The sequence below is a fragment of the Stylophora pistillata genome, chromosome 5 (genome assembly GCF_964205215.1).
Source record: "Stylophora pistillata chromosome 5, jaStyPist1.2, whole genome shotgun sequence".
Classification (NCBI taxonomy): Eukaryota; Metazoa; Cnidaria; class Anthozoa; order Scleractinia; family Pocilloporidae; genus Stylophora; species Stylophora pistillata.
In genome coordinates, this window is record NC_142523.1 from 16,539,048 (window position 1) to 16,564,982 (window position 25,935).

The following is a 25,935-nucleotide window of genomic DNA, read 5'->3' on the forward strand; positions in this document are numbered from 1 at the left end:
ACAGCCTAAATGCATGCCCCAATATAGGCTGACGCACATGCGCAGACGTTTGACCCCTGTGTGCAGGATCCCTCACCTTCAAATCCTGTAGGTGTGCAGAGCTTTGAACAAGAGACTACACAAGACTAATTAACCGGATACTAAACTAAAAACTATTTATGCTGATATCACTATTCGATCAAAGATGCAAACATACCAGACACGCCATAAAGCAGGAACATACGCTTGAACATATATTTTTGTTTTATTCTGGAGTTTCTACTGTGTTCAATTACCGACTACTTCTTAATCTGTAAAGATAACACCGAAGTGAAAAAATTCCGAAATTCCACAACTGAGCCAAAGGAAGCCCAGCCAGTGCAATGATGGTGATTGCTAAAGCAGTAGTATATGGTTTATGCCCATAATTAAGGAGTGGATAAATGTGGTCTTCGCCATTAATGTCAGTGCCACCACACTGCCAATACACCACTGTAAAAATAATATATACAATTCCATAGAGCTCTGCATACACCACATGGAAAATACGCACAGGAATTGAACTAACACAAGTATCTATCAACATAAAAACCGAGTTCATTGCATGAAAAGCTACATCTATTTCGCGAACAGCACCTCCTGAATATAAAAAAGTCCAGAACACTACAGTAACAACAGGAGCAATGTTTGCAGCAATGCTGTAAAACAACCACGAGACTTTGTGATACCAAGTTTGGCAATAGTCTACAGTTTCAATAATCAATGGGATGTCACTTTGATCAGAATCTGGAGGTTGTGCCGACGCTTTCATTTGTTCAGTGTCCTCGTAAGTGTTATAATACTCTTCCTGCTGCAAACCATCCAGTGGGTCACTTGATTCAGAGGTCACACATGTGGTACGTGAATAAGGATCCCTCTGTGAAGACTTCTGTTCCTCTGCAGTGTGCGCATGCCCAGATTTGACATTCATAACTTTACCATGATGATGTGCCCAATATATAAGAGAAGTAAGAGTGCTACAAACAAAGTAAGTAGTCACACACAGAAAAGACCAATTTGTCAGGTAAATGGGCCATTTCCAAGTCTTGTCGACGATGATACTATAGATTATCCAGCTGGCACAGTACAGGGTAACCAGAAGCCGATATCCTACAACACATGACACAGGGAACCACTGTATGAAAAGGAAAAAACCCAGTTTTATCTTTCAATTTTTACAACTACTGGTCAAGGGACCGTTACTCTTGTCACGAGACGAGTGTGACAGCGGTATACAACACGTGACTTGTCACGCTCGTGCATTTGCATACATAAAGACTTGTTCAACGGACTATGAAAGAAATACATCATGAGGGATTTTATTGCTCCGTGCTAGGGCCTGAACGAAGAGAGTGAACAAGTTACTTTCCGTAATAACTTCTGCCTTCTGCCTCTTACTTTAAATGTAGCATTGAAAAAGTTTAAGACTATTTTCAAACGATATGATGGTCTTAAGATTCACGGGTGAATGGCAACCCAAACGCAATATGCTTCAAAATTTAACTGTTTTGAGAAACATGTTTTATTGCTCCGTGCTAGAGCCTGAACGAAGAGAGTGAACAAGTCGCTTTCCGTAATAACTTCTGCCTTCTGCCTCTTACTTTAAATGTAGCATTAAAAAAGTTTAAGACTATTTTCAAACGATATGATGGTCTTAAGATTCACGGGTGAATGGCAACCCAAACGCAATATGCTTCAAAATTTAACTGTTTTGAGAAACATGTTTTATTGCTCCGTGCTAGAGCCTGAACGAAGAGAGTGAACAAGTTACTTTCCGTATTAACTTCTGCCTTCTGCCTCTTACTTTAAATGTAGCATTGAAAAAGCTTAAGACTATTTTCAAACGATATAATGGTCTTAAGATTCACGGGTGAATGGCAACCCAAACGCAATAAGCTTCAAAATTTAACTGTTTTGAGAAACATGTTCCCTTTGTCAGCGACAAGCACGGATACTTAACGACGAACTGCAAATTTGACTCTGCCTTGTTCTTTAAGCATAAATTTGACGGAGAAAATAGTATATTCCGCCTTGCAGTACGACTCGCAAAAGGCAAAAATTTGAATAGGTTTACAATATATGAACGTAAACATGTCTCCCAAATATCCTCACCGGTGATTCAGCGAAGTCTCTGCCAGTGGGATAGTTCAACCCGAAGTTCCGGAGACGAAACACTCGTGAGGACATATCCATCGTTGACCGGCGACGTCGGTGACCATCTGGTAGTATTAATTGTTCCGTGTGATAGTCACGAGTTGTTGTCCTTATTCACTTCCTGTCACATAATGTTTACATTAGGTCACGGCCTAAATAAATTCTGCACTACGCGAAAGTATTTGTCTCGGACTATTTGTGTACTGGGAATCATTCCACCCTCCCCCCCCTCTTCCCCTCACAGTGAGCTAGATACTATCTAGTACAGAGTGATACTAATACTAACAGAGGTTAATCAGCTTTTTTTTTTTTTTTTTAATAAAAGGACTGTTCACAGTGAGGGATAAACCAAATCATTGCAAAGCGTGCGACCCAGGCCAGTGGGAAGATTTTGGAAGAGCCGCCGGAGTCGAGGAAAGGTTTGCAGAGGGGCTGGCACGGTGCTAGACCACTTACGAACCTTTCACCGACTCGCGACTTGCTCAAGGCCTCATATGTTGAAGAACTGGCTCGTACCGAAGCGTTATAAGCCATCATTATTAGTCACGCAGGACACGCGCGAAGATTTGAGACGTGTCGCCCGAGTCGGGGAGAGGTTTCTGGGTCTTTGCGGAGGGGCTGACACCGTGCTTGACCCCTTCACTAAAGACCTATACCCGGTTCGCGTTTTCGAAGTACTGGCTCATGCCGAACCGAGGACCAGCTCGCAGGCTAAACATTGCATAATGACAACGTATGCAAGTGAGCTTTATTTCTGGCTTGAATCAAAACAATTCAAAGTCCTTATTATGCTGATGACGACAGCGTTATTAATAAATTGCACTAAAAAAGACGTAATCCTTAAATTGAAAGCAAAACTGAAGCACGTAAGTTGAATCGATTAGCGTTTGAAGGCACTTAGAAATCTAGCAAAAATAGAATGCAAAATCTAAACTTTTATGAAGAAGTGTTCAGTTCCACTGATTCAGGTTCTTGTTTCCTGTGGAAGCCGGTTTTCACAAGCAAAAGCACATGCGTAACAGCTCCGAGTCTTATTTCACCACAAAAACGGTCTCGACGCAAGTATAAACACTAGCGCAACCAAGAGCACAAGCACAAGGATCAAGTTTTTTTCCTTTTTCTTGTGCCAGTGCTTTTGCTTGTTGACGTTTGTTTTCTTTTGGCATATTAACCTTATGATTTCGTTTGTGCTCTCGCTTATACTTACGTCGCTAATGAAAACTATAGTCTTGACTGTTCAAATCAGTCGATTCCGAGAGCAGTTCAACTTCAAACGCAGCTTATAAAGTCCAAACAGAAGCAACTGCGACATCACATTACCAACAAAAAGAAACAAGCAAATAGTTATAACAGCTCTCCTCGGATGTCCACTATAATCAAGGGCAGAGTAAATGTATGGGTGTCCAGATGGATCTGTTTCCCCACAGGCCCAGTAAATAATGGAGAATATTAAATAAACAGTGATGAATATGATGGGGTAGATAATGTGCAATAACTTAACTGGAATAGAGCTTACCATGGTGTCGATAGCTATTAACACAGAGTTCAAAGCATGTGTGTTAATCGTAACAAAGTCAAAATGTTGTCCAGGTATATAAACTAGGCTCCAGAACATCACGGTCACTGGGAAGGCAATGTTTGAAGCGATATCACAAATGATCCAGGATACCTTGCAGACTAAAGGCAGTTGTAGCTCGACACTGAACATGAATGGTACGTGATCAGAGTTACCATCGCATTCACTTTCTTCATCGTATTCTTCGTCGTCTCCGCAGCTTGTTGCGTTACCGTTACGCGGCTGTAGCGCTTGATAATAACACACAAGAAACGCTTGAGTGACAAAGTGTAAATTAACGAACGTGTAGCTCCAGTTCGTAAGGAAGATCAACCATTTCAGACCCTGGTTTTGCCTCTCAATCACCCCAAGCACTGTCATTGCTGTAGTGTACAATGCAAGGAGCACTCGGTATACAATGAAAGCGCGGCCAGTTAGCCACTGAGAAGGGAAAAATTATAACAAAATAACTGAAACGCTCCACAGAAACTTATACAAGGTGTTACGAAGTTCATGAAGGGAAACAGAAGACTACTTTAACGACATATTGCGGTGACCCTTTAACCTGACTTAACGGAGAAGACTGTCAAACGACTGCCATGTTTCAATCGAAAGCGACGTCATATTTACCAATTGGTTCATGCTTTAGCGTGCACTATCGCGTTATGGAGCACGCGGGAAGTTTGGAGAGCACGAAAGAAGCGTAAGAGTTGCCCGTGGCGATAGCCGAGGGCAACTCTAGCTTCTTGAGTGCTCTCCAAACTTCCCACGTGCTCCATAACTTGATAGTGCACAGCTGAAAGCATGAACCAATTGTTTTAGAACATAGCCGGTGGAATTGTGCATCAAATCCGACGCGAAAAACGGACAATAATATCAGTTGAAGCGAATCGTGACGGCGCTGATGCCAAGTCTCCTTTTCGTTTGTTTTTCTCTTTTTCTGCCTCATTTAAGAACTTCAGCCCAAGGGATAAGATCGAAACATTGTCTTCGTTTTCGGACTAGTAGGCCGAGTTTCTGTTTGTATCCATTATTGTCGCGAAATATATTATTTTTCCCCGCGCTAACAATGGCCGCTCGCGCGACAAAAAGAATTTCTGGTGAAGCGATTTGCTGACGCTGTCAGCGTGCACTGTCGGGATTTTGAGCACGCTTACGTATATTGAATTTCATTGCGCGGTTCTCCTAGCTATGTTCTAAATTTCCATAGCAAGTTGGAGCGTGTTACTAGAGGTATGATACAGAATTGTTAGAAGTCACTTCTATGATAGGCTCATTTCCCATTGTCTAATTGAGGTTTCTACTCGAAAAAAAAAAAACCAGCAACAACGCACAGGTCGACCTACGAGGTTGTTGAATCAACGATAAAAATCTGCCTCCAACCGGTTACGTTTAGTCAATCACGAGGTCTCAAAAGTGACTCAACTGCAGATCAGAACGAAAGGTCGCTCTGCATCCGACGTCATTTAACCACCATCGGCAATTGCTGAGGAACTTACCATCGACGAAGAAAAATCAGCTCTGTCTGCGTCACATGGCCACAGATTTCTACGACGAAACTGCTCTTTCAAAGATAAGCACATGATTTGTTTCCACATAAAAGTTCACAGAGCTCAGAAATGAGGAACCCGAAACTGAAAGAAATGGTTTTCATCTGAGTCTGTGACATCATCAAAGTAACATAATTAACCGTCACCCACTACGAGTCAGCGGATTATTTTTCGACTTTTGTCAGAGCAGTGACGTCTTGCTGAAGTTCACGGATACCGGCACAATCAAAAGGTTTTAAAGTGGTAGACGTGTGAGCAACCAGAATTAGCACAATGACTGCTCTCTGTTCCTGCCTGAGTGGAGTTCACTATGTTTCCAATGCATGACACTTGGCTGACAAGGCCTTATGAAAGCGAAACTGTGTTAAACTACTTTTCAAAGGACAGAATCATTTACTCAATATAACATCGCGTTATATGTTAGCATGGCGTGACAGTTTAAAACGCCGACTCCTGAAATCGTCCTATTAAAAAAAATTGTCCTCTTTCAAACAATCTAAGATTCAAGTAAAATGAACTCGAATCTGAGAATGTTTTTCTCTAATTTTTCGGTGGCTAGAACGCTGTATAAATAGTGTTTTAAATCTTCTCAATGTTTGAACATTTTTTGCATGGCAAAAAATCTGAATGGAACAAAACTTGCCTTATGTATTTTTTGCTCAGACGAAGTAACTTGGAAATCTTTATATCGCGGTGTGGAGACCATATGAATAATCTGTTTTAAAAAAATTATGGGACTAAAAACCCATAATTTGCCTGTTAACATAAAACATCTTAAAAACCGGAATCCATTCATGACATGCTTCAGCTGGATGGTATAAAGAAAGAAACAAGCCTTTCGAGGGAGACAAAAATCGCCATTGTAATGGTCTCGAGTATTAGGCAAAGTCTCCTTTTTTCTGCATAATACGTTAGATTAAAAGTGTCAGTCTCATTTATGTTAATCAGGCGACGTTGATGACGTCAGAAATGCGTTGTATACACCTGTTTGTCTTTTCTTGTTATCATCATTTATCTTCCGTTCGCATTATTTCAATATCACAACACTCCGCTCCTCTGTATAGCGCTGCTATGGCCACTTGATCAGTTCCAATTCATTTTGTCGCTTTGTTTTCGCGTGTCAAGTTATACTGCACTGTTGGCACCTAACTGTTCCAACTGTCACTGCATGGCGCAGCGAACAAATTTCATGCTACCTGAAAATTGAGAACAAATCCGATCACTGAGCCGAGGAAGCACTTCACTTCATAAATTTGAAGTTTACCGAAGACTGAGTATCAATAAGGAGATAATTTTTGATCTTTTTCAGATGACTTGTGCCGCTTACAATTTTTAAGATAAAATAAGAAAATTCATGGCGGCTACAGCAAGACGTATTGGACTATCGACCCGCTTCGGAAGAAAAACATCGAGAGAGGATGACAGTAGCATTTGTAAGTCAAGAAAAAGCAGTTCTGGGAGACAAATATTACGGGAAGAAAATATAAATACTTTCTCTGTCAGAAATTCATCTAGAGGATTTCAAGAAGGCGAAAGTTACCGCCCAGCAGCTGTAGAAACGGCGCATTCTATTTCACGACCAGAGGCTCATAGTTCATTCGATACAAAAGGAACAACAGTCAGGCGGAAGATATCCGTGTATGCTCGTCCTGAGTCACTTGAGAGGAAAGTTAACCCGCAAGGGACAAGATGGCAAGAATTTTTGATGAGATATGAACCGATAATCTTATCCACTTTGGTCTTATTGATTGTGTCTGTTTCTCTATACATCGTGTTCGTTGAAAGGCAAAGTTTGTTTTCAAAATAAGAGATTTAGACGGTGATTAAAACCCCTGAGCTACAGTAATTTTAATTACTGGTTCTCCCAAAGAAGACTTACAATGTTTCTTACAGGTTGAAAAATCATGTGATCTCTTCTACCGTACCAATTACTAAAAAAAAATTAGTAGAGAAGAAAAATTTTATCAGTGCTAAATAAAAATCGCTTGAGAAACGATGATTAATTTTTCTGTAGAATCCACAAAGTCTGGTCGAGAAACACAATAAGCGAACGCAAATGGAGATTTCTCTTCAATTTAGCTCACCAACTGAGTTGACATTTAGATCAAGTTTGTTTTTAGCAGACAGACTGTTCAGATTCTCAGACCAATCCTGGCAACGTGCTGTGTACCTGTACTTCTTTTGGGGAGCCATTTGAATAATTATCAGATATTTTCATTTTACGAAAAATTCGCGCAGCTGAACATCATTGAACTTGAAAGCGTTTGTATATGTCAGAGAAGTTATTTGATCTTGTCCTTGTCAGCTCCATCTCATTACAATCTCAGCGAACAGCAATGTAGCAAACAAAACAATCAAATAATCACAACAAGACATGTACAGTGAACGATCAAAAGAACGATGGAAAGAACAAGGTATTGCTGTAAGCATTCATTCGATGCTGATGTATAGAGAAGTGACCACGGCAAGCTATCAGCAGATAGGCGTTGAATACCAAACAGTAAAATCCTGGGGTATGAAATTTTCTCATTCATCATGCGATTTTCCAGCGGGTACGAAGGGGAGGGGGCAGTCGTCGCTAACAGAGGTTGAAGGGGGGGGGGGGACTATAGGAAATTGAATTCCAGTGAAAGGGGATTATAGCACTATTATTACAGAACTAAGGGGGGAACATGTAAATTTTGTGACTGACCCCACCACCCCTAAGCAATAAATGATACTCCGTCTTTTGGAATTGCAGAAATTTCAACACGAAGTTGAGACATATGTCAGGTCAGATGAAGGCAATGCGAACTTCGCTGAATGGTGTAAGCGGACTAGAACATATCAGTCCAAGAAGTTGACGAGGGTCCGAACTCTGACTTAATCAACAGGCCAAAGCTAGCCTCACTGTGTAGCTCGGATTCAACTCAGGAATCCACACTCGACTTTTTCCAGTCCCTCGCAAGTTAAATGTATTGTCGTGATTTTGTTTTAAGTCGTTACGAAATAAGAGAACGTGTTATTAAGATTGACATTTTTAAAGACGTGTCGCCTAGATGTGATTTTCATTAAGCACTACGACAAAAATAGGTTCATAGTAGACGAAAAAAGAAATCCATCGAGACAAAAGGTACAAACGAACTGATCTTCAGTTCACTTAAGATTCCAATCAAACACATATAACAAGCTGCAAAGGTTTCGTACTCCAAAAATATGAGTCCTTAAACAGTGTAACGAAACATCTCGCTCGTTATTGTGACCAATGCTTAGCCAGGTAAAGCTTGCGGCCGTAAATTTCATGATTCTATTACCCATTTACTTCATCCGAAGATATGCGACAACCCACGAAAGGAGCTCATTGATACCATCATCATCACTAATAGTCATCACCGGCCACATCTATTGCCGGCAATAGAACAATTTTGAATTTCACGAGTGTCGAAAGTAATCCAAGATTGCATCACTTTTGCTTCATTTCACTGCATTTTTTACTTTGCTTCATTATGATTGGTCGAGAAAACTCAAGCAACTCTCCCAACCAATCAGATACAAAACTAAAACCAATCACCTTGGTCCCCCGAGGTTTTCTCGCGCTTTAGTTGTTTCTACTTTGAGTTCCCGTTGGCTCTTATATTCACGGTATTTTCCTTTCCTCTGATTGGCCGTTGGGATCATTTTGGTTTTACAACACCCAATCAGAAAGCGCCTTATACATCTGTGGCTTTGATACATGTTCGAAAGGATATGTGATTTTTGATGAAATTCCCTTTCGTGAGAATTTTTTGCGGGAGTCAAAACAAAAATTGCTTTCCAGAAAGAACAGACTATCAGACTAATCCACGTTCTGCTAAAAACAATGGAGTTTATTGTTCAAAAGTCGTCTGGTCACTTGGGTAAACATTCCTCTTTTGTTTTATAGATACCTTAAGTAAGTTTCTTTAATGCTAAGACAAAAGGAATCTTTAAGAGTGGTGACTACGGAATTTAATTTACAAATATTGTAAACCAAATAATCAACTCCCTGAGCAACAAACGGCCTGAATTGATTCCACCATTAATGAAATTTTAGTAGAACCCTTTCATGTGAGATGTTGTTTTCAGTGAAAATCTTATTTCAGTAAATAACTCTGCCATCACCAAAAACAGTTTAACCCTTGCTATTCTTAGTTACGTAGCGACTTTAACACGTTACTAGGCAACTGATGACAAACGAATAATTGAATTATCAAGAGTCTAGAAGTAACCGTGAACTCATGCAAACCACAGTTGTTCTCTCGAAGCTCTGCAGTCGAACTACACAAACTTCCTGTTTAGAGACAATTTAACCGGAAAGAATACCAAAAAAAGAACGGTGAAAGATTTCAAATAAGACGAATTTTGTTTGATGAGTCAGAGAATCGAGAAAATTCCAGTGTCGTAGAGGCGCACGGTTCGTACTGTCTGGCAGCGTGCAGATGTTATTCACGCCATTTATTTCAATGATCACCTTTGGTTGTTGATTCGATTTTAAGCACAGTTTTTAAAGCAACTGGTCGCTGAAACGAAACTCCAAATGACAGAAGAACTTCAAGACGGACAACAATTGAGCGACGGCGACAAAGCAGCGGAAAAACCAGCTCAAGACAATCCTGATCAAGAGACCGAACAAAAAAACGTGCAGCTGGCTTCTTCAGGTAATAACTTGTTTATAAATCCTGCTCGAGTACTTTTCAATTTTGCATTCATTTTTGATAGAGTTATAAACACCATATCAAAAGACCAATGTTCGGCGTTTTAGTCTGGTTACGCAAGATCCACCGCGAGTATTCTAAACTTCCTTTTTCCTCGATCGATGGAAGAAGTTTACCAAATATTGATAACTCTATCGTAACTTTTGCTTTGCTTTAAAAGACTGCGATTGCGGCTTTGTCCGCATGTAAAGCTAAAACCCGAAATGGTAGATCAAAATCTTCATTAACACTCGAACATTTCGATTATATTGTTACTTCTAATATAAATGATTATGCGAGCGAACGATCTACCTAAGAAGGGCAGTTTTCATTGTAAATTATTAAATGAATCAGACATCATCGAAATAATCACAAATCCCGAAAAGCAAATCACGAACTTCAGCTTCGCTATCTGTAAGATCAAAATGTTGTTATGGGATTTATGTTATGGTAAAATTGGCAATAATATATTATCTTAATCCCTAATGAATTTTTTTGACGACCCCACAGTACTCTAACTGCTCAGAGAGTTTGACGTACACATTATTCACTAATTTAATTCTCTTAGTCAATAATGGCTTTTTTGTTCTTGCCTAACATTTAGTTGTAACTGGGAATCTTTACAGGGCCACCAGAAGAAGAGGAGTCTAAACCAGATGGCTCAGCACCACTGGAGCCTGTCTTTAATACAGGTGTTACAGATGCATCTGAGAGTGTTGAGCCTGTGAAAGATGCAGGTAAAGGACCTGCTGCAAATGAAGAACAAGGAAATCAGAATGAATCAGAGGAAAAAATGCCAGAAGAAAGTAATAGTAGTGAAGGAAATACAGCAGGACCTAACAAGGAAGAAAGAGGAGTTAGTAAAGATGGCGAGAAACAGTCAGAAGTACAGGAAGGTGCTAGTGTGCAACACGAAGAAACCATTGCTCAAAAACCCACTGATGAACAACAAGCTGAGGTGAAACCAGAGAGGGAAAGTGAGGGACCTACAAAGGAAGAAAACAAGGAGGAACAAGGTGCAGTTGGCCAAGGGGAGGACAAGCCAGCTCAAGAAAATGAGTCAAATGAAGAAAAAGCACAAGATCATACAGAGAATACAGAAATCACTATCCCAACTGTACCCGGTTCTGAATCTGAAAACGTTTCTCCTCAAGAAGCAAGTCAGAGTAAAGCTTTGGACAACGGTGAAAGCACAGAAGATTCTGCTAAAGAGACTGCTCCTGATGTAACCAATCCTGAAACTGAAAACGAGATTCCACAACAAGAAACTGGTCAGGAAGAAGCTACAGAGGGCACTGAAACTACTGAAGATTCTCCTCAAAAACCCAGTGACAAAGATGAAACTGATGGAGCAACTAAATCAGACATAACACCTGTTGAGAGAGAAGATGCCAAAGATAACCAGACAGTACAAGCAACTATTGAAAATGATCCAACAGATGTGAAGCAAGAGGAAGTTTCAGAAGAAGCTGACAAGCCTGTGAAAAACCAGGAACACATCCAGTCAGATGCTCCATCCACAGAACAACAGCCTGTTGTGACAACAACACAGATTGCTGCAGTACCAGCTGGTGAGGCGCCTCAAACTAAACCTGGTGAACTTCAAGAGGAGAACAAAAAGCTAAAACAAGATTTGTTTATGATGAAACAACAAGAGGATGCCTACAGAATCAAGGTCCTCAGCTTGGAGCAAGAAGTTGGAAAGTTAAGAGCAAGGAAGATTGATAACAAAAGCCAAGGTACATACGTGTGATCATGTCTCTTTCATGCAGGAATGTATACGTTGGACTTCTTGTATGCCTTTTTTCATCATGGATTCTTTATTACACAAGGCCCTTTAACTCCAGAGATCTAATTGTCAACTCTCCATTTTAGTTGCTGCAAATTTTCTTCTGAGTTTGTTGTGAGAATTTGGTGTTAGATCAAGATGAAAAACTTCTATCCCAATAAGTTTGAGTATTCTCATTACCTGTTTGCTGGATAATGTAGGGATAATATTGAGAGAAGTTAATAGTTAATCACTTCTAGGAATTAAAGGGTCAACTTAAATTAACCCCTTTGATTGCCAGACATACAGTGATTTACAATATTATTATTCATACATCTCAAGTAAATAGTGTGTGACTGAGATGGAATACTGAGTTCAAACAGTTTTATTACCCCATATACCTCTACTTGTGCTTATATTTGATGGCACATGTGGACAGAAATAATTTAATACTTCTATTTTAGGACTCGTGTCTGTCAATCCAAGGGATTTTCCTTTTCCACCCTCTTAGAAAAATTCTTTAATAAATAAATTTGCTCAGACTCACACTCCTCTGAATTGAATACAAAATTTACGAGAGAGTGACGACTAAAACCCAGTCAGTAAAACAGTAGGAAGTAAATGAATAAATCTGATTTAATGTCTTTACTTTCCTGTCAGATTCACTTGCCTCAGACTCCGACAGTTACTTGAAGCAGAAGTTGGCAGAAACTGAGAGGGATCTGGATACTGCAGAGAGGAAAGTGAAGGACTTGCAGCTGAGACTGAAACGATTTGCTAAAGATGACCAAATAAAGGATGAAAAAATCTTCCATATGGAAAAGGAAGTCAAAGAGTTATCAGAACATGTTAAGAGATTAGAGCGGTCAATGGAGGATTCCAAAACAGAGAAAAATAATAATGCAACACTACAGGCAAACCCTGACAAAAATGATTCAAGAGTTTGTATAATTCTTTGATATTGAAAACTGCTTTTTTTTTACACCCATTTTTATTTCTTTTTTGAATGTTGTAGATTTAAATTTGCACAATTGAACTTTTGCTATGGATTGACAGTACTTGAATGAGTATGTATTTTATAATTACTAATTTATTGACATTTTATTTTTGTCAGAGTTATTTAAGGTTTGTTAATAGTACTCAACTTTAATTGGCACTCTCATTTTGCAAACCTGAAATTCTAAGGACTATTTTTTGTGCATACCAGTATTTTTGATACCTGTAGATACTCTTTTTTCAGACACCATACTTTGAAAGTTAATATAAATTTGCATACCTAACAATTCAGTTGATCTGACATCTGAAATGTTTTATGGGATTCCTATGCTAGACTTGACACTTGCTGAAATTCAAACACCTCAAGTCTTGTGGACTTGAAAAAGGAACAAAATATCATGATGAGAATCAAAAGCTTATGTATATAATTCAACTCTTCTTTCAGAAAAGGATTGCTTAAAAAATCCAAATTAACTTATTTCTTTATAAGGCCCTGGTGGCATTTCATTATGTTTACATACTAATTCATATGTTTATATTAGAGTTAGTCCAATGTGTTTAATACTTAATGTGCAATGTTGGGTATAAGAACTCCATTTTTCATAATTTCTGAGGACCACAATGAGTGGTACAAAGTACCCAAAGGAAGAATCATAGCATTAGTGACAAACACATCAAGTTTCATTTAATAAATCACTTGTTCACCCCTTGCCATGCTGTATTATGAGATTTGATTAAATCAATGGATAAAGAGCCACAATAGTTTTGGTTTCAGACTCTAAAAACTTTCATGGTGACTCAAATAACCCATGAGTGACTAAGACAATCTTTCTCCCTACAATATCAATTTAATATCAATTTAATATCAATTTAATATCAATTTAATATCAAGTAGACAAGTGATCAGAACACAGAAGAAAGTATCAATTATTGGATTAGTAGTTGATCCAGTACCATTTTCTCTGATTCAGTAAGACACAAAGTGTCTTGCGAATGGTTAGGAGAATTGCTAATGACATCTTGGCATCTTATGATGCTTATGAATGATGCTGTTAAAGCACGAGAGAAACGAATCTTCAAGCAAAATCGAATTATTCAGAACTGCAGATTTAGCAAGGACATTATCCACAAAGAAAATCACAGAATCATGCAAGATGAAAGTGCTGTCCGATTTAATTTCGAATGAGAACAATTATACGTGGTTACTAACTGTGCTTGAACAAAGAACCTTTTCATAGACTGGGTGGAAAATGGGAAGGCAATAAAACGGAACAAACTGTCGAAGGTACATTTATTATGTTTCTCATAAAATTTACGCATGTGGAGATGGAAGAAGGGACAAGTTATCCATGTACTCAATGCTCTTCTCTATACGTTTCCTTTGGTACTGACAAGGAGTATGCATATATAGTTTCAACATTTAAAGCTTCCTAGGTTGGCAAGCATTTTCGTTATTCTCGCGATTTAATGTATGATTCAGCAGTATTATTGTAAGTGGTCACTCTTAGAGTTAACGGGATTAAAAACAGAGCTTTTGGTACTATTTGTTTATGAGGCGAACATGGTGTGTTGAAAGGAAAATATTTCTCTTGGTAAGATACACCCCTCCCATCTGGAATACGAACTGGGCGAGGAGGTGTAGATAGAAACTATGGAAAATATCCTGGGGTTAAACAAAGAGCAGCAACATTCATTTTTCCATATATTAACCCCTTTCCTCACCTTGGAAAAATAATGGAAGGTTAATACCCCCTTCACATGTAACTTGTTTTCCAGAAGATACAAGTTTGAGAGTTTTTCCATCAGTTGTTTTTTGCAGCGATTAACTGGAGCTACTCATGCCATAATTGCAACCTTGAGGTTCCACGGCTAGAGAGAATTAGTGAAAATCAGACTGGAAAGATTAGTCAAGCTGGACTGGACTGGAAACTTAAACAAGACAATTCCAATAGTTCTTGTTTTAAATTTTATGTCTCTTATTCAAACTCCAGCAGAAATTGCACTCATCACAATACAATGACACCATCTTTCTAGGAATTCTACAGTTGCATGTAAGGGGATGATTTTGCCAAAGTGAAATGCAGTCAGGTTTCTGTAGCTGTCCATGAGAGCCTCTTAAATTGTAAGTAACCATGAAATGTCTCCTGATGGGTAATGTGTGGTGCAGTGGACCTTGTCTGCCCAGTAACAAAGACCAGAATTTAGTCCTAAAAATAAGGGGTATCATTGTAATGAAGATGGGATTCAATTAATGATGACCTAGACAACAAAGTATCCAGATGTTACTGTGCATGCTTGCCTCCCTCTTTAGAGGGTTAACCCTTTACACTCTAGCATCAGTACCCATATTCTTCTTACTCCTCTCTATACATTTCCTTTGAGCAATTAGGGGAATTTGTGTGATGATCAAGAGCTTCTTAGGTTGGCCATCATTTCCTTGAGTTGACAAGGGCCAGAACTGGGGTTAAAGGTTAAGTAAAGGAAGTTCAATTTATATGGCCTAGTAAACAAATAGTTAATTATCCTGACATCATTGAGCGAGCTTGCCTCAGTGATGGTTAAGAGGATTGAAGCAAAGGGCAGCTGTGTGTTGTTGGATGTAGCAACGTGCAAAATTTGCAAGAGGGTATCACGCTTCATACAGTCCTCATACAACACACCCAGTGGGCATATTTCGGACAATATCGACGACAACCTTCCCAAACAAGTGAAAATGTGTGAAATGCAGACTTTCGTGTTCTCGATTTGACGTCACATTACCCACTAGAGCCATTCCTCTTTAAACTCGGTCGTGGGGCAAGATGGCGGCCAATTTTTCCGTATTTTGACTGAGCACAGAAAATTAAGATTTGAGCAAATGAAAAAAATTTTGCACAAATACTCCAAAAAATAGGCTTATCTCGTTGAGCGAAAAAAAAAATTTGGGGGTTTAGGTGCACTTTGAGCCAACACATTATGCATTATGGTAGTGGACACAAGTTTTGAAAATTGGGGAATATCACGTGAGGTTTACCCTTGGATAATACCCATTTTGGCTGGGGCATATTCGATCACTTGATATGCCATAAAAAAAAAATAGATGGATGACAATTTTAATCATGATTGAAAAAAGGTGGTTCATGGGGTTGTACATATGGATATGAATATGCAACTTTATTGCTGCTGATTGTTCATAGTACTGTGTTGCAGCTAAACTCTTAAAAAATGTTAATTCATGGTTGTATATCAAATTTGTCTTTACAGCATTTGGACATGACTATGATGATGATGAATTTGCCAGCTACAACCAGGGGGTTGCTGTAATGGAGCCAGTAAATATAGGATAAAGAAATAGCTAACTGTAAAAAATCTGCAGCTCTACCTTGAGAAAACACTAAGAAAACCCCACGGCTGTTACTATCTGCAGCTCATACCAGTTGCAGAAGGCAAACCATTAACTACACAGATAAGAAACAAGAGTTGTGTACAACATCTTACAACACCTGGGCCAACTTTATTTTGACTTCACAACTTCTCCAGCACTACAAACATTTAGAAATACACTATGAAAAATAATTAAATTTCTTTATTGTTTATGAATAAATAGACACTTTTGCTTTTGGTTTTGAACATTCTTAAAACCCCTCATTTTGTAAGGAAGCAAAAAGGATTTTAAGATCAAGGATTAAAACTGCTCATTCATTAATAATGTGCTCCAAAAGACATACACAAGAGAAATAAAAATTTCACAACCTCTTGGAATTGTTGCTAGTCTGATTCTTGATGGTCTGAGGTTATTTGGACTCAATGTAGGCTAAAAACTCTTCAGATCAAAATCAGTTTCTAAGCAACTACACATCAACCCCTCCCCTAACCAAACAATAACCCTATGTTGATATTAGTTTACTGTTTACAGGTTGGGGGGAAGGGGTGGGTGGAAAGCTACTACAATTTTCACATTGATCCAACTTTTCCACGCATAATAAGTTATGACTGACCCTTGCTTCAACATTATATTGAATAGAAAATAATGACCACAATCAGGAAGTGTTTTCTTGATTTGCACTGTCTCCTAGTCTACTGAATAGCACACAAATTATTAACTGGCTAAACACACTAAAACACAGGAGATGTGCAAACGCAGTGACGACTAAGTGACATGTTTTCAGGCTAACAGAACCATACCTTCAAAGTGCAAATAAAAAACAAAAGTGCATCTGCATTAAATGCTACACTTGAATCTTACAAATCTGTTTCATTTGAATGAAAAATAAATACTACATCCAAAATACACTCTCAGTCAAAAAGCTGTTAAGGCTTTACACCCTAGCATCAGTATGTATATTCTCCATACTGTTCTCCATACGATTCCTAAGGTGCTGACAAGGAGAATTTATTTAACAATCAGGAGCTTCTGTAGTTGGTGATCATTTCCTAAATTTGGTGACCTTCATGTTTGGGTGGAGTTGTAAGAAGAAATTAAATGCTTGTCACTATTGGGTCAGAGGGTTAACTAACGAAGTGCTTAATTGATTTAATTAATCAGAGAAAAATTTCTCCACATCACTGGCTTGACACAAAGTTCTCAATACCTTCTACGGGGTTATAAAGGACACTTATTATTCATTCATATTGAAACAAGTCCACTCGAAGTTTAAAACACAACTTGCATACAAGTAGTGACTCTTCTGAAAAATTATTTGGAGTGAATTATCATACAAGACATTGCAAAACTACACAGACGGTAGATAAGAAATGAAGGAAACTACCAGCTTTAAAGCTTTCAGTTATTGCCATATTTCTCAAGTGTCACTGATCACCTTTATATGTTGTCGAGAGCAGATAACTAAGCACTTAAATAAAGGTGAAAAAACTTTCTAATAACAATGAAACTGATCATCGCTACCGATGAGCAGATTCTTGACTATAAAGTTTCTTGACCAAACCAGTCTAAACTTAAGTATTACTGTTCTGCTAGCATCAAATAACTAAATGGGGAAAGTTGAGTTCTGAATTTGTACTTTAGATCGGGCTCTGTTAGTCAGAACTTGTGCAATCCCGAGCATAGTGACCGATCTCATTACACCGGTAACATTTCACATCATTTTGAACCTTCTCTGTGCAATCCCGCTTCAAGTGGCCTTGTTTGCCACAGCTGTAACAGACCTGGCTTTCAGATGTACATTCACGAGCAAAATGGCCCTGATTATTACACTTATAGCAAACTGTTGCCGACTGTTCCAAGGAACAGTCGCGAGCAAGATGGCCTGTCTTTCCACATCGGTAGCATTTTGTACCACAGTCGCGTGCAAAATGGCCCTCTTTACCACAATTGTAGCAGCCAGTTTCAGGATCTACCCTTTTACTCTCAGAGGTTGGACAATCTCTGGCAAAGTGACCTGTTTTTCCACAATTGTAACAGTCTTTCCTATTATCTGTATTCTCTGGACAGTCTCTCTGCATATGCCCCTTCTGCCCACAGGCATAGCATTCATCTAAGGATTAAAGAACACATTCAGGAACACTATTAATTGGTTGTTTTCTCAATACCCTCAACACTGTACACTTGCACATTAATACCAGCATATCAATCAAAGTCTGTAACCAGGTCTCAAGCATTGTTACACATTCTGATATTTATGCTTTACGTTGGGCATGCTACCAATTCGGCCCCAAGGTTTAAGCTTGGGAACTTTAAACTACCTACTAAAAAAAAAAAAATTGACAAATAAAAATAGAATGCAGCCTACAATCATCAAATATCCTCCATCAAGGTAACCTTTTAAAGAGTGATATGTATCTTATTTCTCCCTGTCATATCAACTGTGAATCAAACACATCAACCCTGAGGGCAGAGGAAATGACTGCAAATCAAGAAGCTCTTGATTGTTAACCTAATTCTCCATATGGAGACCTTGCATACCAATGTAAGAATGTAAAAAGTTTAACAGGCTGGCCCAGTTCAACTTAATCCATTGACACTTACGTGTAACACATGCCTACTAAAAGTCAAAATTTTCGAGAAAACAAATACAATGCCCAGTAAATTTTTAAAAACCATCTTTTCCAAAAAACAGGCTCCAGTGAAAGAAGACTAATTAAAGAACTTATTTGAAATGAAAAAGGCAATAAGTGCTTATTAAGTTTTTACTAAAAAATCAAGATGACAGATAAAAATCGCTAAATATTTTCACATGTGTGCAAATGAGCATGCGGATCATCTTTCAAAAGGGAATATGCAAATTTATCCGTGAGTGAGAGATCTCAAGTTCCATGGAATCTATCAATAGGAAGCAAGACTAAAATGGCCAAGAAACATTTTGGGATGACAGATTTATTCAAAACAGTTTTTGATTTACTTTTATAAGTGAAGAACATATGAATTTCTTACATGTACAAAGCCCACGCAGTAAAATTCATCATGCTCAGATCATTGTTTACTTACCTTCATGGCCAGAAAATTGCACAGTGTTATGTTGAAAATTTCTGAAAACACTTCGATTTGATGCAAAATCTTCTATTAACACATTGAGGCCTGGACTGTCTGTAACCGCCTGAACTGCGTGATTGGCTCGCACGAGAACGCTTTCCCCCTACATCCCCTACTAGGTAGAGTTTTGTCCGCAAACTTCCTCTATGGTTTGGAGATCAATAAACCAATAATAAACTGTCGTTTGTGCATATATTTTGATGGCTTTAGAGGGCACTAGAGGGGCATTATTCTATGCATCTTCACTAAATGATCAAATTTGAAAATATGGCATCCATTGCGTTTGAGTTAGACCATGTGGAACTCAGAATGTAAAGTAGCAATGCTATAGAATACTCTGCTTAGAAAACAATGGATATCAAGGTCTTAAAGGTGACAGAATAAGCTCTTGAGTCAACAACACTACGATTCTCTAAGGCAATGCGAATAATGGACGTAAAGTGGAAACCAAACTTTCGGACTTCAAGGAGGGCCTAGCAACAAGTCAATGATTTGATGGCCCTGTAAATATTATGTTCGAGTAACAATGTCTTCGAAAAGTATTGTTTAGTAGAAGATTTTGCGTCAAATTGAAGTTTTTTCAGAATTTTCAACATAACGCTGTGCAATTTTCTGGCCATGAAGGTAAGTAAATGATGAATTTTACCGCGTGGGCTTTGTACAAATACAAAACGTTTGTACATTTTTTGCTTATGACAGCAGATCAAAAACTGTTTTGAAAAAATCTGTCATCTCGAAATATTTCTTGGTCATTTTCGTCTTGCTTCCTATTGATAGATTCCATGGAACTTGAGATCTCTTCACTCACAGACAAATTTGCATATTCCGTTCTGAAAGATGATCCACATGCCCACTTGCACACATGTAAAAATATTTAGCAATTTTTATCCTTCATCTTGATTTTTGAGTTAAAACTTAATATGCACCTATCGCTTTTTTCGTCGGAAAGTTCTTTAATTAGTCTTCTTTCACTGGAGCTTGTTTTTTGGAAAAGATGGTGTTTAAAACATAACATTTACCGGGCCATTGAATCGTCAAATTGTCGCTAGGCCCTCCTTGAAGTCCAAAAGTTCGGTTTTCACTTTACGTCCATAATTCGCATTGCCTTAGAGAATCGTAGTGTCATGGACTCCAGAGCTTATTCTGTCACCTTTAAGACCCTGATATCCATTCTTTTCCAAGCAGAGTATTCTATAGCATTGCTACTTTACATTCTGAGTTCCACAAGGTCTAACTCGATCACAAATGAACGAAAAATTCAACCTGAAAATTTTAAGGGTTGGTCGCATCGACGCCATATTTTTAAATTTAATCATTTAGTGAGGACGCATAGAATAATGCCCATCTAGTACCCCCTAAAGCTACTAAAATATATGTGCAAACGACAGATTCTGATTGGTTTATTGAGCTCTAAAAACCATAGAGGAAGTTTGGGAACAAAACTTTGCTTAGTAGTAGAGGTAGGGGGGGAAAGCACTTTCGCGCAAGCCAATCGTGCGGTTTGGGTGGTTACAGGTGGTTCAGGTGTCAGTGTGTTAAAGGTGGTTTAAATGGAGGCCTTCCATAGTGAGACTACCTTGAATTTCTCTCATGTTACAGTCTGTGATGAATGTGGTAATTTGGTTATATCAACTAAATTGAAATTAAAAAGCTGACCTTTTGAGTGTTAACCCTTCATCAGAGTGAATGGAGGAATTGTGGGTTGTGTTGGACTTTTATGCAGAAAGTGGAGCTACGCTATTGGTGGGAACATGGTGATGAGAAAAACATGAATAATTCAGTAGAATGAAAAGCATTCATTGATACCTGTGGGGTTAAGAGTGCCGATTAGAAAAATAAACTTTTGTTCAAGAGTTTTGCAGCTTTCCAAGCTACCTACATGTAAGGAAAGGCTGCCATATGAACTCTTTATGGTGGCCAATTTACAATTTCAACTTTGTTGATATAACCGAATTACCTTGTTAGCCCCACCAACACAGCACCACAGTTTCTTTAGAAACTTACCCCCTTTATTCATTTGTGATAAATGTGGTTGATCTATTGTCAAGATCTAATTTTCTTAAACTCATCAATATCTACAATTCTCTAAAAAGAGTAAGAAACCTCAACAACTTCAGCTATCCCGTTGTCACTTTACATTAGCAGTCATATTCTTTGCACTGTTCTCTTTAAAATTCCTTTGGAACTGACAAGGAGAATTTGTTTTACAATCAGGAACTTCTTAAATTGGTGATCATTTCCTTTGATCTCATGACCTTAACTTTTAATTCAAGGGAGATTCTTTGAAGAGAAATTAGAAGACAGACACTCTTATCAGTTAAAAAGCTAACGAAGCTAGCTCATCAACAACCATTCCAAATTTAGAACTTACCATCAAACTTGACAAACCACAACCTAATTAAACCCCTTAATTAACTTCCATGAGTGACCAAGGCAGAATTTCCCCTTACAATATCAATACAATATCAATACAATATCAATACAATATCAAGTAGACAAGTGATGAGAATAAAGACAAATATTAATTAGGGGATTTCAGGTTGATCCAGAGCAAAAATTCTCTAAATTAACATCAAAAGAACCATATGGCAGACAGTAAGGAGAATTGCTAATGAGATCTTGGCAGTGAATGGGTTAAGCTGTCTGCCACTGCTCATAGGTTTCAATGATCTCTTAAATTTTCAATCAAGGTATGAATGATGCTAGCTACTAGCAACTTGCTAACAACTGGTGTTTGATAACACATACCATTCTTTTTGCTGCAGTTTTTGGATATGTGTCCTGTTTCTCCACATGTATAACAACTCCTGTCTAAAAATTAGCAAAAGACAATCTGATGAAAATTTGAAAAAATTAATCATGGGCCTTTAATTTACATACATTTTCCCGTGATTTCATGCCCTTTATATTACATGCATTTGCATGAAGTGACACACAGCATTTTTAAATATAATAGCTTGTCTAAATGCTGCAACTCTCTTTGCAAGTGGGTGAAAAGAAAAAGTTTAACCCATTGGCGTCCGGTGCGCCCTCATGCGCCTGGAAGTAAAACTGCTCTGAAAATCCAGTGCGCCCTCATGCGCCCTGTCAGATATGACTCATTTTTATTGGCTGTAGCTAAGAAACCTTATTCCCCTGGGTATTCAAATATGTCTGAACGTGACCTGCATAAATTAACCTTTCATTTGATGCTAAGTTCATCATTCTGCGATTCGTGTGTGATTTTTCGTGAATTTTTGAAAAGTGTGTTCCGTATTTTAGTATGGCTTCTCACAGGTTTGATGATGCTTCACGTTCTTCTGATGAAGAAGAAGAAATCTTTCCTGGTTTTACTCTTGAAGAAGCGGCGGAAATTCGACAGGAACGGCAGAGAAGGCAACAAGAAAACTCTCTCCGAGATGTTGATCGAGAAATTGAGGAAATCTTCGATTTTGGCGAGCACGAAGGGGGAACAAACTCTGATGTCGAAATTTTTGGCAACGAAGAAGAAGAACAAGATGATGAAGAAGATAGTGACGACGAAGATATGCCTTCCGTTGGGGTCCAATGGTCGAACACATCGAGTGAAATTGACATCGAAGAGTTTACCATTCCTCATGGCCCATCGAAAGATCTCGGCGAGGGTGCAACACCCAAAGATTTCTTTAATCTTTTCATCGACGATGGTTACCTAGATGAAGTTGTTCGATGCACGGTGGCCTACGCTCGTTCGAAAGGAGACGCAACATTTGTCACGACTCGGGCTGAAATTTCTGCCTATCTCGGGCTCAACATTTTAATGGGGATTCATCGCCTTCCTCACGTGGATATGTTTTGGGACTCTGACGAATTTATCGGCGTAGAAGGGTTTAAAAAAACAATCCCCAAGCAAAGGTTTAAAACTCTTGGCAAGTTTCTTCATTTGATCGACCCAAGAGAAGAAGATCCAACCGACGTTCTCTGCAAAGTTCCCTCTCTGGTCGCTCTTCTGGAACGCAGATTCATGGAAGCATTCATTCCGGGGAAAAATATAAGCATTGACGAAGGTCTGGTCAAGTTCAATGGGAGGCTTTCGTTCAAGCAATATATGCCTATGAAGTCGGATAAATTCGGAATTAAAGTTTGGATGCTCGCTGACGCTGACAACTTCTACGTGCCGCGTTTCCAAATTTACCTCGGAAAAAATCGCACCAACAGTGAACTGTTTCAACGAAAGGGTTTGGGGTACTATGTCGTTTGGACACTCGGTGAACCATATTTAGACATTCACCGACATTTTTATTTCAATAATTTTTTTACCTTGGCTGATTTGATGCAAGATTTGGAGTCGAGGGGTACGCACGCTTGTGGCACTGTACGCACAAATAGGAGAGACTATCCTGCCGACCTAAAGCGAGCCAAGTTAGTTCGTGGGGAGATCAGAACCCGTCAGTGCAGAAATTTGGTGGCCACAATGCGGAGAGACAAACGTGTTGTATCTCTTCTGTCGACGAACACTCCTCCGGAACCTGAAATCCACGCCGTTCAGCAGGTTGTGCGAGGAAGAAGAAAGCGAGTTGTGCCCACAGACTCGATGAAGAAGCCAGATGTGGTTACCATGTACAATGCAGGTATGAATGGGGTCGATGTAAACGATCAATACCGCAGCTACTATCCTCCAGGGTCAGTTTCTCGAAAGTGGTGGAAGTATTTGCTTTGGTTTTTCTTTAATTTGTCCATCGTTAATGGGTACATTTTGGAAAAAGTAGCTGGCAAGAAGGTGCAAAGTCAACTGGCATTCCGGCGTAAACTGGCGAGGCTCCTCATAGCTGGTTACAATGGATACAAACGGCCCTCCACATCAGGCAAGCGGGCTATCCAAACTCTCTCAAGTGAAGAAAACGTGAACGGACACTTTCTCGGAAAGTTGCAAGGCAGAAAGAAAGCGTGCGCCATGTGCTCAAAAGATGGGAGAAAACGAACTGATGGACACACCTTCGAAACATCTTATGCTTGTGAACAATGCGGTGTTGCCTTATGTTGACAAATGCGTGGTGAACTCTCCTGCTTTTCTAAATGGCATGGAGGAAATTAACTCTCAAAAACACTCAACCTTTGTTCTTAAATTGTATTGTAGTTTTCTTTTTTTTTTTTTTTTTCATTCTTTAGTGCGCTGTATTAGGCTGTAAAGCCCAATTTCATTTCACCTTCGCTTTGCGAGTCACGAACTGGTCAAAGATAAAAACAACTTTCTTTGTTAGCATAATTCATGCATTGTTCGTAATCTTCCAGTTGAAAGGGTTCTACTCAATTGATAGTTATTTCATTCTTCAATAGTTCCATATCACAATTTTCTGCCAGGTCTGTGCAGGCTTAACTTGTAACTTGTAGTTTTTTTACCTCGTGACGTTCATTGATGGCGGCAAATTCAAATTTGATCTGTGCAAGAAAACTTATGAATTTCACTCTCTTACCTATGAGATGGCCTGTTTTAATGCAAAAGTTTTTTGACTGATTCCTTTTGTTTGCATTTCTGCCGAGTTAAGAGCAGGAATTTAGACTTACTGTGGTTTTTAGATACTTTCATTCCTTTGGAGGTAGTAGGTAGTACAGTGATGGTCACTTTGTTTACTTGATGACCATACTTTAATATTTTTTTTAAAAAAGCAGAACATATATCTGCAGGATTTAAGTAGTTTAAGTAATTCTTTATTGTATTGGCAATCATGTTTTAAAGTTTCACTGCTGAAGATTAAAACTAAGACATGAAATGGTAAATTTGTTTGGACCATGTCATATTTTTTAATTCGACAGCCATTTTGTCTGGATTTTCAGGGGTGGTCTGGGCTGAGGGCTTTGGACCTTAAAGGGTTAAATTATATTTGTTTTGATTCACATGGCTTACAGTTACCTTGGGAATGTAACACTTTCCCTGAGATGCTGTAAAAAGTGTTACAAAGTTCCGAAAGAACTGGCAATGTAGGTTTAAGCCAGAACCATTTACTTAATATATCAAATTTCAATAGGCAGAAGATATTACTGTCAATAACTTGACACCTGAAACACGAAAGCTATTTAAATATTTACGCTAACTTCCTAAAGAACACGTTTACTACACCATCGTAAGTGCCGTACACATACGCTAACCTACACTCTAACTTGTACATTTTTGGGAGAGATCTTCAGTGAAATCATTAATATGGCAGTAATGCAAGACATCAAATGGAAAGCAACAAAAAAATTCGAACAATGTGTTAATTTCAAGTCTTGGTGTAACCTATATGTATATGGGAAATACACAACCAAAAGCTCAAAAGACCCATGCGGCATATCGAAGTCTAATTGGGCTCGTTTTCTTTTGTTTTTGTTTTTTTTGCTATAGGCTTTATTTAAAATAACTCCCTTTACCTTAACTCAAAATCATTTCAATTCATTATCTAAGCGATTTCCAGTAAAATTGTCCAAAAATGAAAAGGATCCTCGCTCACCTCCAAAACTCGCCCCTCCACCAGTGCCGTTCACAGAGGAAGATCTACATTCCTTGGCAAAATGTCCCAGTTTTCCACACTTGTAGCATTTTGACTTCGATCCCATCGCTAGTAAAATAAGTCAAACCATATCTACATTTAAAAAAACTTATGAGACCAGATGTGATTTCACAGTTTAGTTCGATTATCGTTTGAATCCAATCAAGTACAACGAAACGTATGTTAACACTCTCCAAAATATCGGAGTAGCACAATCCTTTTTTAAACCGCGCAAAGAAACCCACTTTC

General features: G+C 38.7%; 4 protein-coding genes and 1 pseudogene across 6 annotated transcripts in view; 2 read left to right on the forward strand and 3 right to left on the reverse strand.

The window, feature by feature from the left end:
- Positions 1–220: 220 nt before the first annotated feature.
- On the reverse strand, positions 221–3,827 carry LOC111325126 (uncharacterized). The gene is made up of 3 exons (XM_022928860.2): positions 3,689–3,827; positions 2,131–2,293; positions 221–1,153 (listed from the first exon to the last, which is right to left on the reverse strand). The coding sequence occupies exons 2-3, from the start codon at positions 2,209–2,211 to the stop codon at positions 272–274; spliced, it is 963 nt and encodes a 320-aa protein (XP_022784595.2). The 5' UTR covers positions 2,212–2,293; positions 3,689–3,827; the 3' UTR covers positions 221–271.
- LOC148730561 (protein rolling stone-like) lies at positions 2,907–5,558 on the reverse strand. Its single transcript, XM_088759826.1, has 2 exons — positions 5,227–5,558; positions 2,907–4,168 (listed from the first exon to the last, which is right to left on the reverse strand). Exons 1-2 carry the CDS (start codon positions 5,323–5,325, stop codon positions 3,410–3,412), a joined length of 858 nt encoding a protein of 285 aa, XP_088615952.1. The 5' UTR covers positions 5,326–5,558; the 3' UTR covers positions 2,907–3,409.
- Positions 5,559–9,478: 3,920 nt separating this feature from the next.
- On the forward strand, positions 9,479–13,444 carry LOC111325130 (uncharacterized). The gene is made up of 3 exons (XM_022928869.2): positions 9,479–9,932; positions 10,595–11,707; positions 12,397–13,444. The coding sequence occupies exons 1-3, from the start codon at positions 9,812–9,814 to the stop codon at positions 12,693–12,695; spliced, it is 1,533 nt and encodes a 510-aa protein (XP_022784604.1). The 5' UTR covers positions 9,479–9,811; the 3' UTR covers positions 12,696–13,444.
- A 198-nt stretch (positions 13,445–13,642) lies between these two features.
- LOC148730562 (uncharacterized) lies at positions 13,643–16,332 on the forward strand (annotated as a pseudogene). Its single transcript, XR_016001119.1, has 3 exons — positions 13,643–14,017; positions 14,552–14,854; positions 15,976–16,332. The product of XR_016001119.1 is annotated as an uncharacterized LOC148730562 (transcript).
- The window catches only part of LOC111325098 (uncharacterized), a 9,961-nt gene continuing 229 nt past the window's right edge, over positions 16,204–25,935 (reverse strand). Inside the window, exons 2-4 of one of the 2 annotated variants that reach the window (XM_022928827.2) lie at positions 25,648–25,755; positions 21,950–22,012; positions 16,204–18,206 (exon numbers count right to left, since the gene is read on the reverse strand). In XM_022928827.2, the coding sequence (XP_022784562.1) occupies positions 17,749–18,206; positions 21,950–22,012; positions 25,648–25,753 (627 nt within the window). In that variant the 5' untranslated portion in view covers positions 25,754–25,755 and the 3' untranslated portion in view covers positions 16,204–17,748. Of the gene's footprint in view, positions 18,207–21,949; positions 22,013–25,647; positions 25,780–25,935 lie in introns of both variants that reach the window. The other variant, XM_022928829.2, reaches the window with a different exon arrangement.